The sequence below is a fragment of the Alosa sapidissima genome, chromosome 16, assembly GCF_018492685.1.
Source record: "Alosa sapidissima isolate fAloSap1 chromosome 16, fAloSap1.pri, whole genome shotgun sequence".
In the NCBI taxonomy this organism is placed as follows: domain Eukaryota; kingdom Metazoa; phylum Chordata; class Actinopteri; order Clupeiformes; family Clupeidae; genus Alosa; species Alosa sapidissima.
In genome coordinates this window covers 25397646-25420212 of record NC_055972.1, presented here as the reverse complement: position 1 = coordinate 25420212, position 22567 = coordinate 25397646, and the positions used below count along the sequence as shown (strand labels likewise).

At 44.4% G+C, this 22567-nt stretch overlaps 1 protein-coding gene across 6 annotated transcripts in view; it reads right to left on the bottom strand.

Moving 5' to 3' along the window:
* The window catches only part of arid4b (AT-rich interaction domain 4B), a 46836-nt gene that overhangs the window by 13182 nt on the left and 11087 nt on the right, over window positions 1–22567 (bottom strand). For all 6 annotated transcript variants that reach the window (XM_042066418.1, XM_042066420.1, XM_042066421.1 and 3 more), the window contains exons 3-15: window positions 19493–19603; window positions 13796–13861; window positions 12702–12792; window positions 11985–12064; window positions 11592–11683; window positions 9172–9316; window positions 7757–7836; window positions 5648–5724; window positions 4189–4337; window positions 2846–2918; window positions 2067–2161; window positions 1854–1951; window positions 830–1046 (exon numbers count right to left, since the gene is read on the bottom strand). In XM_042066418.1, the coding sequence (XP_041922352.1) occupies window positions 830–1046; window positions 1854–1951; window positions 2067–2161; window positions 2846–2918; window positions 4189–4337; window positions 5648–5724; window positions 7757–7836; window positions 9172–9316; window positions 11592–11683; window positions 11985–12064; window positions 12702–12792; window positions 13796–13861; window positions 19493–19603 (1374 nt within the window). The remainder of the gene's footprint in view (window positions 1–829; window positions 1047–1853; window positions 1952–2066; window positions 2162–2845; window positions 2919–4188; window positions 4338–5647; window positions 5725–7756; window positions 7837–9171; window positions 9317–11591; window positions 11684–11984; window positions 12065–12701; window positions 12793–13795; window positions 13862–19492; window positions 19604–22567) is intronic.

Below are 22567 nucleotides of genomic sequence, written 5' to 3'. Positions count from 1 at the left end.
AGATGTTCTCTAAAGAGCTGGGTCTTCAGGAGTTTTTTGAAAGTGGAAAAGGATGTCCCTGCCCTTGTAGGAACTGGCAGTGTGTTCCACCAACGAGGAACAACAGATGAGAAAAGTTTGGATTGGCTTTAGCGTACCGGTGGTAGAGCTAGACGTCGTTCGTCAGAGGAGCGTAAGATGAGCTAAATGTCTTACGTTTTAAAATGTAAAAAAAACAAACATTCGCTCATCCAGTGTCAGCCTTGGTTGAAGTGCTGGAGCTTAAACAAATTAACGGAATGGACAAAGTTGCACACTGAAATATGTGCAAAAATCATTTAATCTACAGATATAGAGTATGGGGCAGGGGTTATCTAAACGATAAGGGAGATTTTGGCTAAATGCAGTAACTATGGCCATTTCACATAAAAATAAGATATTAAGACATAATAAATGTAGTAGGAAGTATACAAATAATAAATGCATAGAATAAAAAACTAAATGACTCTAAAAGTATAAATAACAATAAATTCCATAAATGAAGAACTACACAATTCCTCTCAACATTGTCTGCTGTTAGTATCAACTTCGTTGAAAAGAGCTATAAAAAAACTTTCTATCAGGTGTAAATGCAACTGACACTGACATCCATCAGAACAGGCAATGCTGCTCCTATGATGTTTCAGTGGTCAGTCAGAGCTAGCAAAGCCCCCTGTTGCTCATCACTCATACAGGCAAACCCTAACCAGATGAAAGGCCTGGGGCTCTATGAAGAGAGCCAGATGAAGACATGAACGGCCGAAGGGTGGATGAAGAGAGAGGTGGGAGGGTCGGTCCCGGTGTCACTCACCCTGAAGGCAGGCTGGGGGCCACTGGAATCTCCGTCTTTGCCCATCTTTAGTTCCTCCCCGGGGATGTGTGTTGCTGGGGTAACGCTCCCTGCCCCTGCTCCACCATCAGCCTTTGCCTCTTCCTTTGCACCTGGTTTCTCTGTGGGCTTCAGGGGGAGGTCCATCCGAAAGGTGATGGCCGTGGAGGTACAGTACTCCTCAAAGCCGTACAAGTACCTGAGGAGGAGCAACATGAAGAGACAGGCTAATAAGCCACATATCAACTCTACATATACATGTAATACATATAATACTACACACACACACTTTACAAAGGCAACATTCACAAGCATGAGCATACAGTCAGATATTAACTAGCTAAGGTTGCTAGCTAACCAGCTAAAAAGTTCAAAGTGTGGATGCCGGTCAGCCACGCAATTCTCTTCAGTCTCAACAAATCAGTATTTCCTTAGAAAGTCAAGAGCCAGATCCACAAATACAGACAGAAGTGAACTGGCTATCAATGCGCTAGTGCTAGAGAGGCTAGGTACGGCCAGGGGAGGGTTGGCTCAGGGCCCCTGACACCTACACTGACAGTGGGTGCTCACCAGGGACTGGATACAGAAGTGCTTCTCAGATAATCATTTAGCGAACGACAAGATCCTCTAGCTATTCCAAGAACTGCGGCTGTGAACATACCGACACAGAGCTGACACCAGCTAATGAGCACGTCACTGTACAGCTCAGCTGCCTCAGTGTGTGTGTGTATATGTGTGTGTGTGTGTGTGTGTGTGTGTGTGTGTGTGTGTGTGTGAGTGAGAGAGTATCCGACAGGGAGGCAGAGAGTACATCAGAAACTGTGGTGCATAAAACAATGCTCACTGCTCCACTTATCTGAGCGGTGTTAAAATGGCATAGACAAGGGCCCTGCATCACGCGTAGTGCAAGAGCTGTAGAACCACTGTAAAAATTGCTTGGGTGTGATGTGATGAAAAGGATCAGTCAGTATCAGTCAGTCAGTCAGTAGCACGGGTATCCACTTACTTCCTGTAGGCACATTTCACATTGTAGCCAGCAGCGGAGTTGAGTACAGGAATCCCCAGGTCCTGATACACCTGCTTCCAGACAGACCCGCTGTCAATCTGAAAGACAGAGGAAACTTTTAGTGGTCTCGTCGGGAAAGATTAAAGCATTGTTATGGAAGAGGGGAAAAAACAGACGATGGATAGATGGTAGTAGTAAAGAGAAATGTCTTACGCTGTCAAAACCTCCAAGTTTGTTAACGAGTCGGTAAAGCTTGAAGAGATTGAGGTTTCTGTAGCCGAGGACTGGTCTCTTGTTGATGGGCGTCCCTGTGGTGATGCAGAGTGATTACTGAATAGGACTGAAATCTTTTTAGAGACGCACATGTTAAAGCAACACCAAAGAACTTTTCCTCTGTCGCACGCACGCTATTTGTTTATCCAGCGGTTTTGCAAATAATGATGTCTATAAACAAGGTAGAATATGTTGCATAATTTTATGAAAGTACGATATATTGCGACATCATGCAAGTCAAATTTGTAGTTTCTTATGTCTCATTCCATCGAACTACAAACCCGCTACCCGATCTGGCAAACTTACATAGTGCGGTTATAGCCGATAGAGGGCCGTGAAGTGAATGCAGAAGTGCCGTTCACCCTGTTACGAGTTGATGAACCACGGAAACAATTTTGGAAACATTATTTTAAGGTACAAAAACTCTTTGGTGTTGCTTTAAGAACGATAAAAATGCAGATTTCGGGGGGAGCCGTGGCGCAGTGACGGCATCAGCATCCCGTAACCATGAAATGGTGATGGCAATTGCAATGTTTTACATAGGAGCCCCAAGTCAGACAGAGCGAACGTGTTACACATTATTTCTGGATGTCAACACTGTATGCATCAAATGTGAAAAACTGATCTATGGACAGTAACCAATGCATGGGGGGGGGGGGGGGGCTCTCCTCTGGGCCAGGCCTCTGGGAAGGGAAGGCAAGCAGTGAAGACTCACTCACCTCGATCCTCCATAAACTTGTACAGCTGCTGGAGGAAACTCTCTCGCTCCTCTGGGAAGGGCTCCACTTCCTCCTGCGGAGACAAAAACAAGACGAAACAAAGCTAAATAAAAGCGCTGCTGGAGACAACACATAACGGAACCATGTTGTCATTCCACTGAAGAAAATCTGACACAATTAGGGTGCTGGGCCAATGGAGAAAGACAGACGGGTAACAACAACATCACAGTAAGAGACGCAAGCAAACATGCCACTGGCAATAGGAGGAGAGAGACCGGAGGAAATCACACTCTCTGTGATTGAATGAGTTGTGCGATTGTAACACAAAGGAAATGCAATGCCCAAGGTAAGAAGTGTAATCAATATTGTAATGACTGTGTTGAACTTAATCGCTCAGCCTTTCCACGGAGTTGGCACAATAGCTCCTGGACCCAAAACACATTTTCACACCCCACTCGGAATAGCTTCAAATATTTGTGAACGCTTACTTATTTCCTGACTCTTTTTAGACCTCAGGGAGGAAATCATTTTCAAAGACATCTCTCCTCTCTGTCAGCTAGCCATCCACAGTATGATTTAAACTTTTCATATCTACAAAAATATATATGTCACCACATTACTAGACAGTGAAATTGTTGCAAAGTAACGGAAGGAATATAAGGCATATAAATCAGAATATTCTTGAAAGATATAGAGAAAGAAAGGCAAAAGGAAAAGAAACATGTATATAAAATCAACGATAAAGAGGCTTAGATTCCTTGCTGTTTCTGTTCATAAAGATGGCGGTCACTAAGGTGGCAATACACACAAATATACAGATGGGAAGCTGACATAATGTCAGATAAATGATGTGCATAAATAAGGTTTAATTTGGCTTTGAAATGTTTTTATGAAATACAAAAGGCAGCATTGCAATCTGTGCCTTATATAAGCTAACAGCTCAGTGGGATATCAATATACGTTTCAAATTCATTTTCATAAACTATAATGAAAGTACACAGAGACCGTGATTTATTTAGGAGAGATCAAAGGAGAGGCTTGCAGTCAGATGCTACCTGGCTTTAGAAACCCCAGTTCTTAACATGTGTAAATTTGATGAAGCCTAATGCGTCTGTGTACACACACACACACACACACACACACACACACACACACACATCCGGAAAACTACCGGTAACCTATGAAGTGGAAGTGACAGCGATGACCTACTTTCTGGTTGTAATAAAGAGTACCGACTGCAGCAGGCAATGTGAAATTCAAACAGGCTATGAGGCATCATTTAAAAATTGAATTACAGGCACAGGCTCTCTCTCTGTGTGTGTGTGTGTGTGTGTTGATATTACCTCTTCCTCTTCACTACTTCCATCTTCGTCTTGCTCCTCCTCCTCCTCCTCTTCGTCTTCCTCACTGCTGGAGCTCTCGTCTTTCACCTCCGTCCTCCAGGTGGTTGGGACGGCGCCGTTTCGCTTAAAGTCCCAGGCTGCATCAAGAGCTGCAGCACACAGATAGCAATAGCAGATGAGGTCTGAGGTCTGCTCAAACTGCACCAAGCAGCCCACATTCTTACACTGAATCACACTGAATTACCTTCACTTGATAGCTGTTATTTGTGAGATTTAAATTTGTGGGGGAAAAGTGCTTTTGCTTGATTGATAAACACGTACTCTTCAATATTAGAGCACTGGTCATGTAAAATGTGTATTCTGGTAGTTAAACAATATTTTTGAAAATCCTGAAGGGTAACTCAAGGTAAGAGCATAGAAATGATTTCATGTGTGACCCTGAATGTACTTAAGCTGCACCCCTCCGACAACCTGAAGCCTACTGCCTTTTACACATTCTGATTCAGATCCAAGACTTTCAAAATAGTCACCTGGCTAGAATGGCCTGAGCCCGGTGACATGAAAACTACCCATAAGGCAATGCTGTTTTCAGCTGGTGCTAGGAACGTAGTGGTGCAGAATTGACTGTGAGGAGTAGTAGGCGACTCATAGAGAGAGTGTGATGCGGTTCTCACACCGGAACACACACTCAGAGGTGGCAATGTCGCAGTATCTATCTAACAAGCAACACATTTTTATACCAGCGCCTCACACAAACACAGCAGGCTCCTTTACGACTGGAGACATGCTCCGTCACCACATCTCATGAATCTGATCCCCCATCCATTAATCCCGCAATATTCCACAGACTTTCAGGAAAACAGACTCATTACTTGATATACATGTGAGAGGGTGTTTATTCAATACCGATACGATACTACTATTATTTTCAGTCTACACTGAAATTTGTTTAGCATCACTGGGCAGCCAGTTCAAAAGAAAAACTTACACATAACAGAACATACAGATACTCATATCAATATCTTAATGATGTCCAAACAGGCTATGTGATAGAAGCAAAGGTTTGTTGAAATGTTCTTGTTGCTTGCCATTTTGTTTACAGTTTAAAGTGAACAACTAACCATTTTTAAACAAAACTTTCAAATTTAAAAGTAAAAAAAAAAAGTCATGCATGTTCCCCTTTGTTTGTGAAATTTGAACACACTTCAGAATTTAAAGTCAACACACCACTAATCTCACTTCATAGTATATCCCAGTAACTATAGAGAGAGCTATCAAATAGAGTATTTTTTCCAGTGCACACACAGTGTGTGATAAAAGGAGTTCAAAGTTAAAGCTGACTGATATTTTATCCAAAGCGTCAAGGACTCGCAACGGCGGGAACTGAACCCAGCGGCAGGAACCGAACCCGGGTTTTTGACACGGTCTGTCCCAGACATGCTCTGGCCACTGCACTCACCTGCTTTGAGTGCTGCGTCTGCTTTGGGCGCCGACTCTCCGTCCAGTTCCCGTACATCCTTCCGTAAAACCGTGGTGCTGCAAGAACCACATAATAACAAGCCACCATTATTCAGAAGTCTCGCCTCTGAGGGGATGCAGTGCACAAGATATTGTCTAGTCGCACCAGAGAGCAGTCGAACAGAAAGCAGACCTGCAGTATCACCACTCAGTCACACAGGTGGAAGGAAGGGGAATTTGTGCCTCATTCACTGGAATGAATCATTACTAAAAGTTCAAAACAATCGGTTTTGCATTTTATAGTCTGCATCTTCACAATCATTCATACATATTTTGCATGTATGTATTATCCTTTTTATTATTTTGATGTATCTGAAGGAGTTAAAAATCCAAAATGTACATCATTCCCTGGACACAGGTTACATTTTAAGTCTAGGCCCAAACATAAATTATAATAAAACAAGACTAAGAATTTGGTATATGGGCTGAAGAAGAATGTGGGCAAAACACTATGTGGGCAAATTAAGAGCCCTACACAATATCCTTTGTTGTTTTGATTCAGAATGTGAATCAAATGGTTGCATTTAACTTGGCATAAAATGTATTACACTATTTACAGATGCAGTTGATTATTTTCCTGTTTCTGCTCTGTAGATGCCTCTGGCTAAATGCCACTGTATGTATTCAGGTAATAAGTTTAATGGTCCCATTGATTAATTCACAGAACACATAATACCTTATGAGATGTGAGTGTGGGATTTAACTGTTATATGCAGACCTATTTTGCACTCACGAAAGTATGATAATTTTCATAATGGATGCGTTTCTGAATATATTCTTGGCCACCCGATTGCAGGGCTTCCAAAGAACTTTTCTCCACATTAACCTGGTGACTTCACAGTTAGTCACAGTGGCACCAGGTGTGCTGCTCGGTACAACACTACACTGAAATCACAGCCTCTGTTTTCCACTCCCTCACTCCTACAGCTCTCCTAGATACAGGGATGAACACTACAACCCCCACTGCTCTCCTAGATACACTACAGCCCCCACTGCTCTCCTAGATACAGGGATGAACACTACAGCCCCCACTGCTCTCCTAGATACAGGGCTGAACACTACAGCCCCCACTGCTCTCCTAGATACAGGGCTGAACACTACAGCCCCCACTGCTCTCCTAGATACAGGGCTGAACACTACAGCCCCCACTGCTCTCCTAGATACAGGGCTGAACACTACAGCCCCCACTGCTCTCCTAGATACAGGGCTGAACACTACAGCCCCTACTGGTCTCCTAGATACAGGGCTGAACACTACAGCACAGTTTGTTACGATGTCACTGCTGTGGGCTTGTGCTTTTTGAGGAGCACTCAGAGCCCTGTTTCAATCAGACAGTAGATTTGTGCACTCCAACACACCTGTCCACAAAAAGTGTGCAAAAGTCCTTTATTTATCGGATGCATCATTATAAAACAAGTAACCCGCTGTGACAATTGGAAAGCATCAGTGTCACAAACACACATGTCCCTTTCTGTGACAGAGTGCAAGTAAAGAAATAGCACATGCTGACTAAATGCAACAGCATGTTCGGTGCCTACCAAGTCATTAATTAAAAAAGATAGATAGTAGATAGTTGTTACAAAGGGCAGGGGGATTTGTTTAGCTGGGCTTGTCTGTAATCAGCAGCCACCCAGCCAGCACACTTTGTTTGGCAAACACACAGCTTTTGTTTTGTCTTGTTAGGTAAGGTGTCAGTGCATCTGTACTGGCCAAGAGGGGTGTGCGTTTGTGTGTGTGTGTGAGTGTGCGTGTGTGTGCGTGTGTGTGTGTGGGGGGGCATCTTTAAAAGCAGCCCAGTATGTGGGTCAAGACTGAGTGAAGGGAGCATGTTAGGTCAGTCAGAATGGAAAGGAAGAGGTCCTCCCCCCGCTCGCAGAAGCATGACCAGATTCCCTGTGCTGAACGAACATTCCCCTGCAAGAATAAGACTCTGCAGGGAGAACTTCTTTAAGAGCAGTTTCAGCTTCCAGCGGACTCAAGGCCTTGCCTACCCAGTGCCTGGTTGAGATTAAATAGATTGCGAAGGAGAACGTTTTGGAGAACGACTTACAATTTTCCATCCTTGAAGGAGCGAACAAAAATGCTGTCCTTCTTCAATGCTACATCTTCATGGCAGTCAGGAGAAATGACCTTATTAGAGAAGAGATGGAGAGGAGGGGAAGGAAATGAGAAGAGGGGATAGTGTGATGGAGCAGAAAAGAAAAGAAATAGTTTCATATCAGGAATTATGCAGCATAGCATGACTCATTTACATTGTCCACAGTCCGCAGAAAAAATCTAAAAACATATCTAACTAGACTCCCACATCTAGTGACTGACAGACAGCACTGTCTACCAGCATAGTCTGCAGTGCTAGAAAGACCCTCTAGAAACCCCAGATGGCCAAATGTGCTGACTCCTAATTCAGCTGTTTATCAAAACAGTGAGAGGTATAACACCTCATACTGATAATAGAAGACCTTTATCAAGACAGAGTATTATAGTGTGTGAGCGAACAAGTCCATACAAATCACTCCCCTGGTGTATACACACGCCGGTATAGCTCCTTACATACACACAGAGAAATTTATATAAACGCTTTGCTGCAATAAATAGAGAAAAACAAACAAACAAACACATTTACTTGTGTGTCCTCATGCTCTCATTAGCTGTGGTGTGGTGTGGTGTGGTGTGCGTGTGGTCAGGACACTCTCCTGCCTGCGTGCCTGCCTGTCTCCCCACCCCTATCTGTGTATGTCACTGCCCCCTACTACAGGGCTGACGTCAGTCGAAAAGCCCCTGCTTGCATTTCTGTTTTCTCTCTCTCTCTCCCTCCATCACTCTGCTTGCTCACTCGGAACTCTCCACTGTGATTATGTCACAAGGCAACACGGCAACCAATCGGGTGCTTTGTTGTCATGCTGCGGCTGTGGCGCACATCGGCCATGGGGAGGCGACAAAGAGCATGTATCCCAGGCATGCCAAGAATAACAACCGGGAGGTGGAGTCATGCTGATTTCACAGAAACAAGTACAGGGACAGAGTCATGGCTTCTCTCATCCTCCCCTGGTGCACTTTCCCTGCTCTGTTCTCCCCTGGCTCGACCTCACAGCTTACAGAGCCATCGCTGCCAATTCAAAACGAATCAGCGTCCTTGAAGAACCATCCCTGGAGCAAGAACCTTGTGCTTACCCATTTATGCCAACAATTTTCACAACGCACAATATACATATTTAAATGAATGCCTCATTCATATGTATGGTAACCTTGGAAAAAAGTCTTGGTGTAATTCCACAACGCAATAATTCAAAATAAAACAGCATCCTTGAAAAACCAGCCTGGGGCAAAACAAGCATTCTTTTAAATACTTAATTATGTTCATTTATGTTATTATCCTTTCATATAGATATATGACAGAAGCAAACTTGGGAAAGCTCTAAGAGCCTTGAGCAGCTTCACAGGCCCTGAAGTTAACCGTTGACTCACCAGGGCAGGGTACCATGACGTCGTCTTCTTTTTGTCCCCTGTGGCCACCCCGTCCACACACACCACCTTGCCAAACAGGTCTTCATTCTGCCGCTGGTCACCCTCCTCTTCCTCACTGGAGGAAGATGACGACTCCTCCTCTTGACTGGGGAAGAGACAGGACAGATACAGATACATCAATGACAGGAACCACAAATTACAAATACACTGACACATACCCTTATCCACGTACAGAAATTATTCCCGGAGATAAAGGAAAAAAAAAAAAAGAGTGTGTCCACAAGCTCACACACTCGTACACACATGCACTCATACTGGCACACACACACACACGCACCTGGCGGCAGGCACACTTTGACCGAAAGTATACTCGCTTTTCCGCACGCCTCCTTTGTTAAGACCACACCACGACCAATGAATTCATTCCTGTTGGCTCTCGCTGCCTGCGGTGCAGTGAGTGGACAAGAGCTCTTGAGCACTGGTCAAACACGGTCAGTCTAGCCGCTCGGCTGCACGGCTTTCGGTGTGAGCGGCAGTCCGAGACGGCAGAGAGAGAGAGAGAGAGAGAGAGAGAGAGAGAGAGAGAGAGAGAGAGAGAGAGAGAGAGAGAGAGAGAGAGAGAGAGATGGGAGAGCGCTCCTGCTAACAGCTGAGCGGAGCGTCTCACACTCTGAGTACTCCCAGCGTATTACAGCCGGGGATAATGGCTAATTAGGCTTCATCTACTGATGAGTCCACAAATTTGCTCCTGTTCGATATGCTATGCGACTCACTGGCCTGCTTCAATTATAATGCAGTTCTTTCATTCTCTCTCATTCTCTCTCTCTTTCCCTCTCCACCCCACCCCCCCCCCCCTCCCATTCCGATTCCTGCCCTCACATTCAGAGACATTTCGGTCTTCATCATCTGTGACCAACTACCAGTACTTGTTTACCACCAAGACGTGCATCTTACGTGCAAAATATCTTCATTGGGCAATACAAAACTACTGGCCTTCAGCATTTGTGTTCCAGTTGACAGCGATACAATTAAAATAAAGAAGTGAAATAGAAAAGGGCACGGTTTTTCACAAGTGAACAGGCTTGCTTCAGGCTAGTGTTATGCTATCAGGAAAACCTCTTCTTAAATGGCACAGTGACGGCTGAAGTAAAGACCCTTTGGGAATAGCAAGAGACTGGGCTTAACTAGCACGTCTCTGGGCTAGATAACTGGCCCACTTGTTCCAATGCCACTGGGAACACCTCACTCCAAGCCCAATTCTCAATCATTCTGCAATACTAATAATGAGGAGGGAAAAACGTTTTTCTTTAAAAATCATCATAGGGATATCACATCACATTCCACAACAGAAAGTGTCCACATTTTTCAATCAGAGTTAACTGAATGAGGGCCAAATTCTTATGGCCGCAAATCCAAGGCCTCCGCTAGCTAGCTCTCATCTGGAATACCTCCTCTCTCCCCGAGCTGGGATCAGGATCAACAATGCTTAGCACAATATTCCAGGTGAAAAGTGATTTGAGGCCTGCCCATGGCTGCACAATGTGCTGTCTGTGCTCGGAGTGGGCCTTTGCTACCTCCGAATATGACTCCCAACCCACTTCTAAACCGTGAGCTCAAGCATGGTCCCATAATCACCTCTGTCGGCCGATGCAGTTGAAGAGAAATGGCGCTGAGGATTTCAGGTCCATCGCTGTGGTGTTATGGGTGGCGGGAGAGGTGAGAGACTTCCATTTGTTTAAGACTTGCCAATACCGGCACAGACTACTTTTTGAGGTATATTTTTATGGGTGACTAGTTTTGCCATCATCTTCAAATTAAAATAATACAGCTAGCATGCTGTAGCAGGAAAAGTTGTGGGTTCAATGTGCCCTTGAGCTAGGCACTTAACCCTGAGTTGCTCAGGGAGACTGGCCCTTGTAAAAACTGATGTATGTAAGATTATTTGGATAAAATCAGGCAAATGAATGTGGCAGGAAGTAATGTGCAGGACAGAGACAAACACCTGCCGTTCTCACCACAAGTGCCCTATGCATTATGTACTTCTGTGTTTTACGACTGCCCAACAAAATGGAAGCAAACTTTCACAGCACAACATCTCAAATAACAGTACATCAGCAAAAGACACCAGTCAGCATGCTGGCAAGCCTTTATCAGGATCAGCTGTGGTGGTGATTGGCGTTTGCATGCGTGTTGCGTAGTTAGTTCACTAGTGCGATACCAGAACTTCTTACTACTGCTTGTGCTTTTTTATTGTTGTTTGTGTAATGTTTGTGATATAACTGTCATGTGCATAAATGTTAATTTCTGTTACTTCTCAAACAAACCTTAGCATAATCCCCCATGGCCGCTTGAAGAAAGCTCTAGAAAGCTATTGACACTGACAAAGATGAGGGTGGGCTTTTCTGAGACTGGATACTCACACGGGATTGGATCGTCTGCCCCGGTTGCTCTTCTTCCCGATGACGGGCGTCCCAAAGTGCTCTGGGTTGGTGAGTGGGAGCCGGTCCAGCGTCTGTGACACGGAGCGAAGCGGAGCACAGGGATTACAAATTAATCCCGTGGAATGACATGGTGAGCTATCTAGACCTCATGGTGCTCAATCAAGTGCGAGCACGAAATGTCTCTAAAAAACGAATGTTTAACCCCCCCCCCCCCAAATCTTCAATTTAGCTGCTAGCAAATGACCAATGGCCAAATATATTTCTATACGAGTACATTTTGTTTGCTTCGCCTACAAATGTAGAACAAGTATGGAGGGGGAAAAGTACAGATGTGAAGGACAACAAGGAGGCGAACAAACACAGAGGACTTGCCTCGCTCTCTGCGAAGTGACGTGCTCCTTTTAGGCAGAGCGACGAGCGCCTCAGGGTCTTCTCGTCACCGTCATCGAACACTACAGGAAAAAACACAGCATAGAGAACAAGCAGCTTAGCTTGTGTTGCTTCTTGCTTCTCTGTCTTTCTCCCTCACTCTCTCTTGTTTATTCTCTCCCTCTCTCTTTCTCCCCCTGGTGCCTCTTTCTCTCTCGCTGTCTATTTCTGTCTCCCTGTCTCTATTCCTATCCCTATATTTCCCCTCATCTATCTCGCTCTCTCTCTCTCTCTCTCTCTCTCTCTCTCACACACACACCATCACTATCTCTCACTCTCACTTTTTCTCCCTCACTGACACACATACACACAGACAAGCACCAACATACTCTTCTCCAGCATTATCTAAAAACACTCCTCTATCTCGTATGAAAGATGGCGGCGGCAGCAGCACACACTATAACCTCCCACTGCTTTTTATGGATTGATCATAACAAATTCAGTGTGCTTCACCAATGCAGAACGAGCACAAACAACTGCTCCTTCCCTCAGCCTTGTTTAAAAACAAATAAAGCATCCATTTTCCAAGAGTTATTATAAATAAAAAGCTAGCCATTTCAGAAGGGGGGACGTCATTTTTGTCTTGGCACTACAAACACAACGCCAGTCACGGTCAATTACAGAATCTTGGCCATCTGCTCAAGGGATACCAGCACTCACCAACTGTGTACAAGCTAGCATCAGTCAGCTTGTTGATGGTGGCCTCTTGGTAAACTCCATCTTGGTTTTTCACCTCGACCACAGCACCCACCTGAGAGCCAGAGATGTTATCATTACATATATGGGTTTCTCTCAATACATTGCCACTCTGTTTTTCCAACTTAAAATACAAGTCTGTAATGGCACTTGCTTTGACACTTAGAAGTACTTAGTAGCACGGAGTATCATTCAGAAAGTCTGTTGTGGAAGAAGATTGAGTGCAGTGGTCACAGAAAGAAAGTCTGTCAAAAGACAACCAAAAGCTACAATACCAAGAGGCAGGCTAACTTAAAGACGGACAATTAAAGCAGAGTGAATTAAAGAACAACACAGAAATTTAACAGATGTCTGAAGCAGATACAAATTGTGAAGGTAGGCATTACTACTTACTAGAGAAACTTGTATTTTTGTTAAAGTTACACTATGCATGTTTAGGTATTTTTGGCCCCTGTAGAGCTCCCTCTAGAGTCGCAATATATTTATATTTTACTGTGCGGTTGTAATTAGCAAACTTCTCGTGACTTATCCCCCCTGTACACAATGGAAATGCTTTTATTGTGGAGGTGAAGGATTAACTACAGGCAAAAATTATCTCCAAAGAGCTATATTTACTGACAAGGCAATGTTTCACGATTATCGCGAGATTTGTCGGGCCACCGTTCTTGAAGTTGCATGGCTCGTTTTCTCGGTACCGACTTGCTACGTCTATGCTGTATAGCTATGCCAAGTAAATGATTCGCCTATTACAAGTTCGTTTAACATCAAATTGGCTTTGTAAATGTTATATTAAGGAGAAAATCTTCCATAGTGTACCTTTAAAGGCCAGTGCTTTGAGGATTAGAGGATTCTACCAGGCGGTTATTGTATGTTTCACAGTATGCAATGCTTATTTTAAACTTAGCTTAGTTTCAATTTCAGTGCACTGCTGAATAGCTGCATTATGTTACTGACAAAGTTTTGAACTACCAACACCCCCGCCCCCCAATTCAGCTATGTCACAGCTGAGAACACATTAAAACAGACAAGCCTCAGAGCAAAAAAACAGCAACACATACCTTCAGAGGTCCTCTGATGTGTTCATCGTGAACCTCTGTGGTTGATGCGTCTGGCTTGAAGGTCACCTGGAGGGAGGGAGAGAGGGAGAGAGGGAGAGAGAGAGAGAGAGAGAGAGAGAGAGAGAGAGAGAAGGGGAGATGACATGAAGACAGAGAATCAGTAACCAGAGTAAACAGACAGACTCATGGGCCACTTCCTTCGATCCCCCCAGCACTCGTGTCTGGCATGTGTGTGGTGTGTGTGTGTGTGTGGGGAGCGATGAGTGTGCAACAGGCACTTGGTCCAGAGGGGAGACGAGAAGGAGGTGTTTATTAGGGCTGATTATGCAATTATGCATGAACCTCCACTTCATGATAGAGGGGTGGGAAGTCCCACAGGCCTTGGCTGGACAGCTTGCTAATGCTGGCACAGGTGGTGGAAAGTATGTGGCTCCATTACATGAAAAACACCCTCTGATAAGTGTTTCAGAGAGGGGAAAAAAAACCCAAAGACAAACAATTCACTTCTGTCTTTCGCTAACAAATTGGACAAAAACCTCTGAGGGCAGCAGTTGGAATCCCATCACATCCCCATGTCCACTGCATCGGTCCAACGGCATCACAATCTTACATCTGCACTGCTGACTTTATCTGTGCAATGCACATGTCCATTTCCCCACTTCCTCTTGTTCCCAACACAGAGACAATGGAGCGTGGTGGAAGATAACATCTTGTGAGCAAGTGGATTTCAAATGTGCCAGTGCAGGGAGGCTAGAGTCGCTATGTTATGCCATGGAAGTTTCCAAATAGGTGGGGAACCGTCTGACAAGCGAGCGAGCTGGGACAGATCAAAGAAGCAACAATAGCCCACAAAAAGAATAAAGAGAAAGAAAAAAAGATAGAGTAAGAGAGAAAAAAATATATTACAGAAGGGATGCGGGTCAGTAAAATTGTGCATTCCTGCCAGCAGCGTGCTGGGTTCTGCTGTCATAACGCAGCTTTAGAGTTACAGGAGCACCCTGACCCCTGCTACACACACCAGCCGTGAAATGCAGTCTCAGCCAAGTGCTGAGCACTCAAACCCAGCTGAAAGGGAAAAGGAAAAATGACTACCAACAGCACTAGTGACCACTTCAAAACACATGGAGAAGAGTAAAGTTCTTGCCCAGGCAATGCCCAACTGACCCCAACATTCTAAGGTTTCATGCAGTTGGTTGTTGTCTTTAAAATGTTCAGAAAACCAACTTTACTGCAGGTTCCACAGTCCACACTGTCCAAATAGTAAATAACTAGACAGATGTTTGTTACCTAACCAGACATGTTAAACTTGACAAACTCCACCCAGCAACAAACCACAACAAACAGATTGACACTGCACCCTGATACAACTGAAAATCTGCATACAGATCTGAAACAACTGGTGGTGTTGGTTGGAGGTGGTCAACATTTATTTGATCAGTGTGTAATCATCTTAAAGTATTTCTGTAAGTCCTGAAATCTGAAGCAGTGCAGATGCTGCTGTTGAGTGAGAGTTTGGTTGTTTTTTTGTAAAGTCTATCCAGCATATGGCAAAGCCAAAGTAGAATGTCTGGACGAGTGAAATGTGCACTCACATCGATCCGCAGCAGAAAGGGAGAGCGGCTCTATGAGGGAGGTGCATGCTGGCACAGGCACCACCAATGACAGCTGGTCTCTGTGTAGGCAAACTCATCTGACCACTACGCAGAGTGAAATACAATGACTGCTTAGTGTAGTGTTTGTCATAGATTTCAAACAGAAAAAAAAACAAAACTAATTAAGTTGTGTTAAATTATATCCCATTTAGCATGTGCAATCGTGCATAGCAAGACAAGCGAGTTTATAGCAGAAGGATGTTTATGTGGTTAGATGATAAAGTCTGGTCAACGCATACAAACAGGAGCACACCAAAGTGGTTATGTGGTTTTAGACTAAGATCACCTTATCAGGTCAGTGCTGAAAACCCTAAAAACAGCACTTGGGCTGTAGAGTTGAATCATCAACATAAGCCTTAGGTTTACGTTTACCTCAACAGGAGCAACAAACACACTACGCTGCGAATCTAGGGAATTTCCGTTTCGCATTAGAGAGAACCCCAACCACACAGGAGGAGCTGTTTATAAACTAACACTCTACATCAAAGACGGATAAAAAAACGCGAAGGATTAATGTAACAAGACTGTAACAAGAAAGGAAGTAATTAGATGGATGTCACCAGGACCACATGTGTAAAGCCAGCCCCAACCTTTACATCCCAACTCAGATCTATGATTTGGGTGAATCAAGTAGGCTAAAGGAACTAGAAAGTCACTCGGGGACTTCCAAACTTGAGGCGTGTCACCACTGTGTTGTCTTACGTAACTGCCTTACCATAGCAGGGGATTGGAACAGGGGGATGAAATGTAATCCTAATACATCATAACAATAAAAAAAAAAAGCAATTCAGTCATTAAAAGTGAGAGATTAAAATCGTAGACACCTTATTATTCAAATTTTTATAATATCATGAATCATGAATGCTTCAGAGGAATTAAATGCTCCACTGCATATCAAGCTCTGATTAGTTGTGTCAGATAAGCCCATTTCTGCCCAAGCACATGCCTCTCTTTCAACAGGCGTACACCAGCGCAGTCTGACACCTTGAGCCCCGTACAGAAGCCTACAAGCACTTGCAGGAGTGTTACTGTTGCTGCAGCTGCGGTCTTCACCAGAATGCATGTTGTCAGTGCATGAGAATGCCTTCCTCTCCTGAGTTAGCTTCCACCTGCGGTATTAAGCCACGCAGCAGGTGGCAGCTTGTGGACACAAAGGCTGTGCCGGATCAATGGGCTTGCCGGAGAGGAGAGGAGTGCAGCTTTACAAACAAATAAATAGATAAATAAAAACGCCTGACAACCTTCTTTTGACGTTCCAGCTGAGGGCTCAGGCGATGGGGCTGTGGGGCATCCTCAACGCTCGGCTGAGCGTCACAGCGCAGCGCACCACACCGCATTACCCGGCGCTGCCGGCCGTGGCTGCACATGCTGCAGGGCTTTTCCAGGCTGTGGTGGCGGCGGCGACAGCAACCCGAGAGCCTCTTATCTTTTACAGTGTGTTTGACAGTGGTGAGGGCCGGGGAAACGGCCTACGCTCGGGTGGTGCTGGGGCTGGTGATGGGGTTGGTGGTGCTGCTGATGCAATGCCTCCATCAGTCTCTGTGTAGCACAGCACAGACTAATACTACACAAACGCCTCAAACACCAGGCCACCGCTCTCCGGGGAGAGAGTGCATATCAGTGTAATAGCTTTCCAAACAGAAAGAGAGAGATAAAAGAAAGATAGAGAAAGAGAGAGAGGGGGGGGAGGGAAAGTGATAAAGACAGAGCGTCAGAAGGGGAGGGAGTCATCAACACCGGCAGAGATTGGGAGACGAAGCACAGAGAGCCCTGCGGTCGTTGAGTCTTGTGAAAGTGCTCTGCAGGGAGACGGAGCGGGAGAGCACATGATGTCACTGCTGATACCATGATAGGAATTTGATTAGGTCTCTTCAGCAGGGGGGTCCTGGCTCTTAGCTGAATTGACTAATCCGATTTCTAACAAGGCCACATAAGCAACGCTGAGCAGCAGGGGGAGGGAGTAGGCAACGTAAGGAGGCCCTCAAGAGAGAGAGACAGAGAAAGAGAGAAGAGAGATAGAGAGAGAGAGAGAGAGTGGAATTATTGAATCGAGGAAGGAGGACAGACAGAGTGCTGCATGGGGTGAGAGAGAGTGAGGGGGAGGCAGACAAGGACAGGAAGGAACACCAGTGTCCACTTCAGACCATATATAAACCCAGGAGGGCATTCCAAATACATGGTTTAGTGACAGACCTGGGTAAGTTAACTCAAAGAGTATGTGGCAAACCTCCTAATAGAATAGCCTATAGCTTTATTTTACTAAGAAAATAAACCCATAAGGCTCTTCTATTAGGAGGTTTACCACTTATTCCAAGTTATTGCAACTCAAACAGGCTTGTTACTAAACCACCCACTTGGAATATCCCCGCTGGGGTCAAGAAGTACACACTTCTCTGAGGAGAACAAACATAAGGGTGAAAAAGAGGCAAAGCAGAATTTGCATTAATATAAAGGAAAAAAAAAAACTCCTGACGATGAAAACAAGGCAATATGAATGCGGCAATGTAACAGTGGGCTCTTTGATCTTATTTTTAAATCACACAGTGTTGCTACACCATATGGCACCGTCCCGTTTGTTAAGCTTGCAGTCAAAAAGAGATTAATTCACCAAAGCGCTGGAGTGGAATTCATTAGGTGGGAATATTCAAAATCACAACAACCCATGACTAATTGCTGTAATCCTCCATTTGTGTTACACAGAGTACGTTTTTTTTGCTGCAGTTATGCCGTTCCGTGTCTACTTTGATTAGCGCTATTCTGTTTCAAGCTGTAGAGCAATCAGTTTGCAAAATGGACATCTTATTCTGAGGCACTTGACACGATTTACCAGTTTAAATTAGCAGCAGCTTTTAATAAATATCAGAGAGAGAGAGCAGCATTACTTAAAGACGACATTGTGCTGTGAGACAAGCAGAGTACAAGCTGCCGCTGATGGTGCGTCTGCCTTTATGAATTATCCTGTAATTATCTTCAAGTGTTTTCAACAGTACAATTCAAAAACAGCCGTTCTCAAGAAATGTCCTCCCACGTCCATTATCATACTAACATGCATTTGTGTCCGAAAGGGATACGGCCTACACACACAGGCTCATTTCTCATGGGCGTCTGTCCACTGAACGTATAAAAAAAGAGAGCATAGTTGTGGCTAGGGGCCTGTGTTTGTAGAAAGGACAGACCTGCCAGAATCAGGATTGTGGACTAGAAAGAGTTCAGAGAAGTAAGGAACAGGAACAGCATAGCACCACTCTCCACACACTTTCAATATCACATATCACTCTCTCCACATCTCCTCCTACCTCTATCCTTTCTTTCTACTGTCAGACTCAACAACAACAACCAACAAAACTCCACCAGCAGCGGCAGAAAGTCTTCTGAGTCACTGCGTCTGAATGGAACGATAGCAAGAGTCTGGCTGTTTAGCTCCGAGGACAATGCTTCACTTGGATCACTTTAGGCTTCCACAGTCTGCGGAAAAATGACTCAACCCGAGGCCCTTAGTCATTTAGCAGCGGAGCAGACGCCGCCAAGGCCTCTGGTGTGGAACTATGTTAATAATACAAGACATCAATATTTCTCAGTCACTTTAGCAAATGAGCCGGTCAGCATCAATACAGGGAGAGTTGGCTCCTGACAACACAGCACGACGCGGACTTGATGACCAAATAGAACCATATTACATGCAAGCCAATATGACCGCAAAACAGACTGTGACCACAGATGCAATGTCAAACTCTCTCCAGACGAGATGGATGAACTGTTTGGGGATGTTTCACGGGTTTCTGTATTATGTGACAGGCAATGAAGTTTCCCCAAAGATCCTTAATTTACTAGCTTTAATCCTCTCTGGTTTCCCTTCATGCTTTTTAATGCTATGATTTACTACTGGTTAAATAACAAACAGGGATTCAAGCACTAATGAACACAAAGTTATCCTGGCATGGTGGTATCCAACCACGGTCATCTCCCCCTGTGCTGAATGATGACTATTCTTGCCCACTGGAGATAACCAACCAAGAGCCATTTTGACGAGATGAGAGAAGCTTACCTTTGCTTTCACCAGTCGCTTGGCTGTCTTGATCTTTGCCTCACAGAAAGCCCCTCTGTACTTGGCGCTCACATCCGTGCCCACCGTCAGATATGGGGGCTCCTCCAGGGTCTGGGAGAGAGAGAAGAAAGGAGAAAGAGTGAGCGATAAAGGAAGACTGAGCGATAAGGACAAAGAGCCAGTGAGAAAGAAAGAGTGAGTGAGCGAGAAATCCAACCAAATTACACTCACAGAAGACACTTACAATGGCAAAGGGTTGTGCTGCCAACAGCATGTCTCTGTCGAGGGATGACAGTGCCAAATGGCTGACGGGGGATATATTACTTTGCAGCCCCTTTTTAATACCACATGAGTTAAGTCACCCACCTTTAATCTACCACCTCAGATTGAAAATTACTTTTGACATGACTTGACAGAACATGGACATTCAGATTTCGCAAAAGAGTCCTGACTTCAGTTCCTGACTATTACCCTGATGGCCCTCTTGTACTAGTGATGGGGTTGTAACTCATTCTCTAAACAGTCTTGGATATGGATAAATACTAGAACCCTAGGATGATCATCACACCGTTTAGGCTCATTCCCATTACAGTTGTAGCCGTGGCCCTTTGAGTGGTCGATAGTGTTTCTCTGTGCGTTAACATGAGATGGACAGAGGGATCTCTGGCCACACATTCATCATGCTGTTCCTACTTCGCACTAATGGACAGTGAGGGACAAGCCAAAGGGGCCACCTGTTCTGAGGCAATAAAGCATCCATAACAAGGCCAGCCTGGAAAGGCAACATTAGCCGTCTAGCGATATGGATGTCATCAGTCACCACCTCTGAAAGCATTTACCACATGCATGTCACAGCAGTTTTCTCACACACACACACACACACACACACACGATAGCCTTGGGCTGTTTGTCTGATGCATTTCGAGTCGGTCCTCATACATGTCTACAAGTGAGTGAAGCTTTCTCCTGATGACTCCAAACACAGTTTGAGGGTTTGGCTGACATATTTAAACAATATTTAAAACACAGTTTATCACACTGTTACTGAACACTCCAAGTTTGTATTCTTATCTTGGTCGTTGTGGGTTTTGCTCATTGACTGTATATACTGGGTTTTGCTGAGCAGATGATTGCCAACAGGATGAGAGGAATGGATGATCAATGAGCTTCCGTTGATTAAACACCACTCAAGCTGGTCCTGCTTAGTGCGGTGGAGCAGTGGTTAGTGTTGGCACTTTGTATGTGGTCGGCTCAATTCCCCAATGTTGTCTTTGTAAGTCATTTCGGGGGGGGAAATAGTATCTGCTAAATACCCATTACCTTACAATTACTGGATGCCCTGCCTAAACCAGCGAGCATCAGGATAACCAGTCAGCACAAAGAAACTGGGTTCATCATGAGCTTTGGAGCTAAAACAAGCAGTTTATTTTATCACACCAAATACTAAAAGGGTTAATCACACCAATCTCACACAAATATATTGAGTACATAATCATCACAAGCTATTATGAAGCTATTACGGTTACTGAGAAGCATCTAAAACGACACAACTGCAGGTCTGCACAGCAACCATCGAGTCAATGTGCCAAAGACTTATGCAGGGATCATTTGATCTGAGCCCCCACCACCCCACTCTTCCAAAATAAAGGCAGCCTCTTCGGCATGAATACAGGACACTCGTATTTTAAATGCTCGGGTTGCTCTTTTTGAATCTACTCCTCAAAAGAGCTCTTTTCGGCTGCCTCGTTTCCCTGGCAACAAAAAAATTAGAACACCTCCACGGAGCCAGGGTGGCAATAATGAAACATGAAGCTCCATGTTCTTAGCCGTTCAGACGCTTTCCCACAGACAATGACAATTCAGTTTTCTCAGACTAGAGGAGCTTTTGCATTCTGTACTGAGCGAATGAGTTTCCTGATGTGAACAGGATTGAAAAGTGAAAAGGTACTGGATGCAGATGCATGCTCAGGAAACAGGATTGCCAGGTCCTGAAAATACTCTGATACTCTCCACATCTGGCTTCAGAAGTTTTCAAAAAAGTACAAAGAACAAAGAACAAAACCAGACACCAAGTTATTTTCTGTTTGTGTGATATATTGGCTGATTGATTGAAAGTACGATACCATTTCAGCTAGCACCCCCTCTAAAAAATAAATGTCATATCTGAACTGAAAAATTTACCAAGATATTTACCAAAGCATGCACTACCACTGCTCAGTGCTGATCGATCCAACACTCAATTGAGGAGGACAGCACTTTTCAAGCATGATCCCATTTAACATCGAAGACCTTGTCAGAGCAACAGTTTTTCCTTCAACACTTCAAGCACAGACAATTCTGTCTAGGATCTTATTGTAAATATAGGGGTTCATCTGTTGTGTGAACAAAAAGTGATGTGCAAAAACAAAACATGCCGCCCTGCATTACAAATACAGCATACAAAAACAATTGTTATGGATGAATAAAGGTACACTGACTGCTTTTCAATAGCTGTCTAATCATATGAAGTCTTCATATGTAAAATTAATGAAAAAATAACAATGTTTTTTTTTTTTTTTATAAGTATATTTTTTGGGGCTTTTATGCCTTTAATGTGATAGGATAGTGGAAAATGACAGGAAGTGAGTGGGAGAGTCGGGGTGGAATCCGGAAAGGACCTCTGGGCGGGAATCGAACCCGAGGTCGCCAGCATATGGAGCAGGTGCCCCAGCCAGCCGCGCCACGGCAGGGGCCAAAATGACCATGTTTGAGGCACATAATTAATAACAGAATAAAAAAGAATATTTATAGTCCACTCACATGGCAATTTACCTTTGGTCCCACTGACAACTGTCACATACACACAAGAATTCTCAATGAAGAACAACACCACCACCACAGAAGCCTCATACACTGTGATCTGACAGACACACGAGATAGAAGTGTATCCAGTAGGATTATGATGTGTTCCTCTGAGAGCAATAAGTTGTTTTCCGGCTATGCTAAAAGTTGTGCTCTCTGGTGAGGCATCAAGCTGTGTAAACCACCAGCCTCCTCAGCTGTCCACACACACACACACACACACACAGCTGTTCA